Raw genomic sequence first — 7,713 nt, 5'->3', positions numbered from 1 at the left:
TTAGTTCGATACATCTTTAACACAAACAAACAAAAACAACAAACGGAATGTGAAAACCTATACAGCCTATCTGGTGAATAACTAACACAGAGACAGGAACAATCACCCACCAAACACTCACAGAATATAGCTGCCTAAATATGGTTCCCAATCAGAGACAACGATAATCACCTGCCTCTGATTAAGAACCGCCTCAAGGCAACCATAGACTTTCCTGGACAACCCTACTCAGCCACAATCCCAATACCTACTAAAACCCCAATACAAAAACACACCACAAAATAAACCCATGTCACACCCTGGCCTGACCAAATAAATGAAGACAACATACATACATCGACCAGGGCGTGACAAACAGAGACTAAACAAAATATAAACAATATACAATATACAATATATACAAAATATAAACAATATACAATATCTACAAAATATAAACGCAACATGTAAACGTGTTTCATGAGATGAAATAAAAGATCCCAGAAATTGTCCATACGGAGAGAAAAAAAGCTAATTTCTGACAGAGACTAAACAAAATATAAACAATAGACAATATCTACAAAGGCCCACCTATGTCGGCGCCCCTGCCCAGTCAAGTGGGTGGACCCAGGCCCACCTATGACGGCGCCCCTGCCCAGTCAAGTGGGTGGACCCAGGCCCACCTATGACGGCGCCCCTGCCCAGTCAAGTGGGTGGACCCAGGCCCACCTATGACGGCGCCCCTGCCCAGTCAAGTGGGTGGACCCAGGCCCACCTATGACGGCGCCCCTGCCCAGTCAAGTGGGTGGACCCAGGCCCACCTATGACCGCGCCCCTGCCCAGTCAAGTGGGTGGACCCAGGCCCACCTATGACCGCGCCCCTGCCCAGTCAAGTGGGTGGACCCAGGCCCACCTATGACCGCGCCCCTGCCCAGTCAAGTGGGTGGACCCAGGCCCACCTATGACCGCGCCCCTGCCCAGTCAAGTGGGTGGACCCAGGCCCACCTATGACGGCGCCCCTGCCCAGTCAAGTGGGTGGACCCAGGCCCACCTATGACGGCGCCCCTGCCCAGTCAAGTGGGTGGACCCAGGCCCACCTATGACGGCGCCCCTGCCCAGTCAAGTGGGTGGACCCAGGCCCACCTATGACGGCGCCCCTGCCCAGTCAAGTGGGTGGACCCAGGCCCACCTATGACGGCGCCCCTGCCCAGTCAAGTGGGTGGACCCAGGCCCACCTATGACGGCGCCCCTGCCCAGTCAAGTGGGTGGACCCAGGCCCACCTATGACGGCGCCCCTGCCCAGTCAAGTGGGTGGACCCAGGCCCACCTATGACGGCGCCCTGCCCAGTCAAGTGGGTGGACCCAGGCCCACCTATGACGGCGCCCCTGCCCAGTCAAGTGGGTGGACCCAGGCCCACCTATGACGGCGCCCCTGCCCAGTCAAGTGGGTGGACCCAGGCCCACCTATGACGGCGCCCCTGCCCAGTCAAGTGGGTGGACCCAGGCCCACCTATGACCGCGCCCCTGCCCAGTCAAGTGGGTGGACCCAGGCCCACCTATGACGGCGCCCCTGCCCAGTCAAGTGGGTGGACCCAGGCCCACCTATGACCGCGCCCCTGCCCAGTCAAGTGGGTGGACCCAGGCCCACCTATGACCGCGCCCCTGCCCAGTCAAGTGGGTGGACCCAGGCCCACCTATGACGGCGCCCCTGCCCAGTCAAGTGGGTGGACCCAGGCCCACCTATGACCGCGCCCCTGCCCAGTCAAGTGGGTGGACCCAGGCCCACCTATGACCGCGCCCCTGCCCAGTCATGTGGGTGGACCCAGGCCCACCTATGACGGCGCCCTGCCCAGTCAAGTGGGTGGACCCAGGCCCACCTATGACCGCGCCCCTGCCCAGTCAAGTGGGTGGACCCAGGCCCACCTATGACCGCGCCCCTGCCCAGTCAAGTGGGTGGACCCAGGCCCACCTATGACCGCGCCCCTGCCCAGTCAAGTGGGTGGACCCAGGCCCACCTATGACCGCGCCCCTGCCCAGTCAAGTGGGTGGACCCAGGCCCACCTATGACCGCGCCCCTGCCCAGTCAAGTGGGTGGGCCCAGGCCCACCTATGACCGCGCCCCTGCCCAGTCAAGTGGGTGGACCCAGGCCCACCTATGACCGCGCCCCTGCCCAGTCAAGTGGGTGGACCCAGGCCCACCTATGACGGCGCCCCTGCCCAGTCAAGTGGGTGGACCCAGGCCCACCTATGACCGCGCCCCTGCCCAGTCAAGTGGGTGGACCCAGGCCCACCTATGACCGCGCCCTGCCCAGTCAAGTGGGTGGACCCAGGCCCACCTATGACCGCGCCCCTGCCCAGTCAAGTGGGTGGGCCCAGGCCCACCTATGACCGCGCCCTGCCCAGTCCAGTGGGTGGACCCAGGCCTATGACCTCCATGGACCGCCCCCTGCCCAGTCAAGTGGGTGGACCCAGGCCCACCTATGACCGCGCCCCTGCCCAGTCAAGTGGGTGGACCCAGGCCCACCTATGACGGCGCCCCTGCCCAGTCAAGTGGGTGGACCCAGGCCCACCTATGACGGCGCCCCTGCCCAGTCAAGTGGGTGGACCCAGGCCCACCTATGACCGCGCCCCTGCCCAGTCAAGTGGGTGGACCCAGGCCCACCTATGACGGCGCCCCTGCCCAGTCAAGTGGGTGGACCCAGGCCCACCTATGACCGCGCCCCTGCCCAGTCAAGTGGGTGGACCCAGGCCCACCTATGACGGCGCCCCTGTCCAGTCAAGTGGGTGGACCCAGGCCCACCTATGACGGCGCCCCTGTCCAGTCAAGTGGGTGGACCCAGGCCCACCTATGACCGCGCCCCTGCCCAGTCAAGTGGGTGGACCCAGGCCCACCTATGACGGCGCCCCTGCCCAGTCAAGTGGGTGGACCCAGGCCCACCTATGACCCCTGCCAAGTCAAGTGGGTGGACCCAGGCCCACCTATGACCCCTGTCCAGTCAAGTGGGTGGGAGGGATTCACCCTGTCATATACAGGTATCACTCTGTCATATACAGGTCTCTACGAGGGATTCACTCTGTCATATACAGGTCTCTACGAGGGATTCACCCTGTCATATACAGGTATCACTCTGTCATATACAGGTCTCTACGAGGGATTCACTCTGTCATATACAGGTAGCTACGAGGGATTCACTCTGTCATATACAGGTCTCTACGAGGGATTCACCCTGTCATATACAGGTATCTACGAGGGTTTCACCCTGTCATATACAGGTAGCTACGAGGGATTCAGTCTGTCATATACAGGTATCTACGAGGGATTCACTCTGTCATATACAGGTCTCTACGAGGGATTCACTCTGTCATATACAGGTATCACTCTGTCATATACAGGTCTCTACGAGGGATTCACTCTGTCATATACAGGTCTCTACGAGGGTTTCACTCTGTCATATACAGGTCTCTACGAGGGATTCACTCTGTCATATACAGGTCTCTACGAGGGTTTCACTCTGTCATATACAGGTATCACCCTGTCATATACAGGTCTCTACGAGGGTTTCACTCTGTCATATACAGGTATCACTCTGTCATATACAGGTCTCTACGAGGGATTCACTCTGTCATATACAGGTATCACTCTGTCATATACAGGTCTCTACGAGGGTTTCACTCTGTCATATACAGGTCTCTACGAGGGTTTCACTCTGTCATATACAGGTCTCTACGAGGGATTCACTCTGTCATATACAGGTCTCTACGAGGGATTCACCCTGTCATATACAGGTATCTACGCGGGATTCACTCTGTCATATACAGGTAGCTACGAGGGTATCACCCTGTCATATACAGGTATCTACGAGGGTTTCACCCTGTCATATACAGGTATCTATGAGGGATTCACCCTGTCATATACAGGTCTCTACGAGGGATTCACTCTGTCATATACAGGTCTCTACGAGGGATTCACTCTGTCATATACAGGTCTCTACGAGGGATTCACTCTGTCATATACAGGTATCTACGAGGGTTTCACCCTGTCATATACAGGTATCTACGAGGGATTCACTCTGTCATATACAGCTATCTACGAGGGTTTCACTCTGTCATATACAGGTATCTACGAGGGTTTCACTCTGTCATATACAGGTATCTACGAGGGATTCACTCTGTCATATACAGGTAGCTACGAGGGTTTCACCCTGTCATATACAGGTCTCTACGAGGGATTCACCCTGTCATATACAGGTCTCTACGAGGGATTCACCCTGTCATATACAGGTATCTACGAGGGTTTCACCCTGTCATATACAGGTATCTACGAGGGATTCACTCTGTCATATACAGGTATCTACGAGGGATTCACCCTGTCATATACAGGTATCTACGAGGGATTCACTCTGTCATATACAGGTCTCTACGAGGGATTCACTCTGTCATATACAGGTCTCTACGAGGGATTCACCCTGTCATATACAGGTATCTACGCGGGATTCACTCTGTCATATACAGGTAGCTACGAGGGTATCACCCTGTCATATACAGGTATCTACGAGGGTTTCACCCTGTCATATACAGGTATCTACAAGGGTTTCACCCTGTCATATACAGGTATCTACGAGGGTTTCACTCACTCATATACAGGTCTCTACGAGGGATTCACCCTGTCATATACAGGTATCTACGAGGGTTTCACCCTGTCATATACAGGTATCTACGAGGGATTCACTCTGTCATATACAGGTTTCACCCTGTCATATACAGGTATCTACGAGGGATTCACCCTGTCATATACAGGTCTCTACGAGGGATTCACCCTGTCATATACAGGTCTCTACGAGGGATTCACTCTGTCATATACAGGTCTCTACGAGGGATTCACCCTGTCATATACAGGTATCTACGAGGGATTCACCCTGTCATATACAGGTATCTACGAGGGATTCACTCTGTCATATACAGGTCTCTACGAGGGATTCACTCTGTCATATACAGGTATCTACGAGGGATTCACCCTGTCATATACAGGTATCTACGAGGGATTCACCCTGTCATATACAGGTCTCTACGAGGGATTCACTCTGTCATATACAGGTCTCTACGAGGGATTCACCCTGTCATATACAGGTCTCTACGAGGGATTCACTCTGTCATATACAGGTATCTACGAGGGTTTCACCCTGTCATATACAGGTCTCTACGAGGGTTTCACTCTGTCATATACAGGTATCTACGAGGGATTCACTCTGTCATATACAGGTCTCTACGAGGGATTCACTCTGTCATATACAGGAGGATTCTACGAGGGATTCACTCTGTCATATACAGGTATCTATGAGGGAGGGATTCACTCTGTCATATACAGGTCTCTACGAGGGATTCACTCTGTCATATACAGGTCTCTACGAGGTTTCACTCTGTCATATACAGGTATCTACGAGGTTTCACTCTGTCATATACAGGTATCTACGAGGGTTTCACTCTGTCATATACAGGTCTCTACGAGGGTTTCACTCTGTCATATACAGGTATCTACGAGGGTTTCACTCTGTCATATACAGGTCTCTACGAGGGATTCACTCTGTCATATACAGGTCTCTACGAGGGTTTCACTCTGTCATATACAGGTCTCTACGAGGGTTTCACTCTGTCATATACAGGTCTCTACGAGGGATTCACTCTGTCATATACAGGTATCTACGAGGGATTCACTCTGTCATATACAGGTCTCTACGAGGGTTTCACTCTGTCATATACAGGTATCTACGAGGGTTTCACTCTGTCATATACAGGTATCTACGAGGGTTTCACTCTGTCATTACAGGTTTCACCCTGTCATATACAGGTATCTACGAGGGATTCACTCTGTCATATACAGGTCTCTACGAGGGATTCACTCTGTCATATACAGGTATCTATGAGGGATTCACTCTGTCATATACAGGTCTCTACGAGGGATTCACTCTGTCATATACAGGTCTCTATGAGGGATTCACTCTGTCATATACAGGTCTCTACGAGGGATTCACTCTGTCATATACAGGTCTCTACGAGGGATTCACTCTGTCATATACAGGTATCTACGAGGGTTTCACTCTGTCATATACAGGTATCTACGAGGGTTTCACCCTGTCATATACAGGTATCTACGAGGGTTTCACTCTGTCATATACAGGTATCTACGAGGGTTTCACTCTGTCATATACAGGTATCTACGAGGGTTTCACTCTGTCATATACAGGTATCTACGAGGGTTTCACCCTGTCATATACAGGTAGCTATGAGGGTTTCACTCTGTCATATACAGGTCTCTACGAGGGTTTCACTCTGTCATATACAGGTCTCTATGAGGGATTCACTCTGTCATATACAGGTCTCTACGAGGGATTCACTCTGTCATATACAGGTCTCTACGAGGGATTCACTCTGTCATATACAGGTATCTACGAGGGTTTCACTCTGTCATATACAGGTATCTACGAGGGTTTCACCCTGTCATATACAGGTATCTACGAGGGTTTCACTCTGTCATATACAGGTAGCTACGAGGGTTTCACTCTGTCATATACAGGTATCTACGAGGGTTTCACTCTGTCATATACAGGTATCTACGAGGGTTTCACCCTGTCATATATAGGTAGCTACGAGGGTTTCACTCTGTCATATACAGGTATCTACGAGGGTTTCACCCTGTCATATATAGGTAGCTACGAGGGTTTCACTCTGTCATATACAGGTATCTACGAGGGTTTCACTCTGTCATATACAGGTATCTACGAGGGTTTCACTCTGTCATATACAGGTATCTACGAGGGTTTCACTCTGTCATATACAGGTATCTACGAGGGATTCACTCTGTCATATACAGGTATCTACGAGGGATTCACTCTGTCATATACAGGTTTCACCCTGTCATATACAGGTATCTACGAGGGATTCACCCTGTCATATACAGGTCTCTACGAGGGATTCACCCTGTCATATACAGGTCTCTACGAGGGATTCACTCTGTCATATACAGGTCTCTACGAGGGATTCACCCTGTCATATACAGGTCTCTACGAGGGATTCACTCTGTCATATACAGGTCTCTACGAGGGATTCACTCTGTCATATACAGGTCTCTACGAGGGATTCACTCTGTCATATACAGGTATCTACGAGGGATTCACCCTGTCATATACAGGTATCTATGAGGGATTCACCCTGTCATATACAGGTCTCTACGAGGGATTCACTCTGTCATATACAGGTCTCTACGAGGGATTCACTCTGTCATATACAGGTCTCTACGAGGGATTCACTCTGTCATATACAGGTATCTACGAGGGTTTCACCCTGTCATATACAGGTATCTACGAGGGTTTCACTCTGTCATATACAGGTATCTACGAGGGATTCACTCTGTCATATACAGGTCTCTACGAGGGATTCACTCTGTCATATACAGGTATCTATGAGGGATTCACTCTGTCATATACAGGTCTCTACGAGGGATTCACTCTGTCATATACAGGTCTCTATGAGGGATTCACTCTGTCATATACAGGTCTCTACGAGGGATTCACTCTGTCATATACAGGTCTCTATGAGGGATTCACTCTGTCATATACAGGTATCTACGAGGGTTTCACTCTGTCATATACAGGTATCTACGAGGGTTTCACTCTGTCATATACAGGTATCTACGAGGGATTCACTCTGTCATATACAGGTATCTACGAGGGTTTCACT

At 51.6% G+C, this 7,713-nt stretch overlaps 1 protein-coding gene across 1 annotated transcript; it reads left to right on the top strand.

The window, feature by feature from the left end:
- The first annotated feature begins 572 nt into the window (after positions 1 to 572).
- On the top strand, positions 573 to 2,923 carry LOC127909046 (proline-rich protein 2-like). The gene is made up of 12 exons (XM_052468914.1): positions 573 to 642; positions 731 to 826; positions 915 to 1,010; positions 1,099 to 1,194; positions 1,283 to 1,423; positions 1,512 to 1,607; positions 1,742 to 1,882; positions 1,925 to 2,020; positions 2,063 to 2,158; positions 2,247 to 2,483; positions 2,618 to 2,713; positions 2,802 to 2,923. Exons 1-12 carry the CDS (start codon positions 573 to 575, stop codon positions 2,921 to 2,923), a joined length of 1,383 nt encoding a protein of 460 aa, XP_052324874.1.
- The last annotated feature ends 4,790 nt before the right edge of the window (positions 2,924 to 7,713 follow it).

This window comes from Oncorhynchus keta, chromosome 18 (assembly GCF_023373465.1).
Source record: "Oncorhynchus keta strain PuntledgeMale-10-30-2019 chromosome 18, Oket_V2, whole genome shotgun sequence".
NCBI lineage: Eukaryota > Metazoa > Chordata > Actinopteri > Salmoniformes > Salmonidae > Oncorhynchus > Oncorhynchus keta.
This window is presented reverse-complemented; position numbering and strand designations above follow the sequence as displayed.

What these genes read in the sequence shown, in the direction of transcription:
- LOC127909046 (XM_052468914.1), top strand. Translation starts at nt 573, where the DNA reads ATGTCGGCGCCCCTGCCCAGTCAAGTGGGTGGACCCAGGCCCACCTAT. An exon ending in CGGCGCCCCTGCCCAGTCAA is followed by an intron (nt 643 to 730) that starts GTGGGTGGACCC and finishes GCCCCTGCCCAG; the next exon opens with TCAAGTGGGTGGACCCAGGC. An exon ending in CGGCGCCCCTGCCCAGTCAA is followed by an intron (nt 1,011 to 1,098) that starts GTGGGTGGACCC and finishes GCCCCTGCCCAG; the next exon opens with TCAAGTGGGTGGACCCAGGC.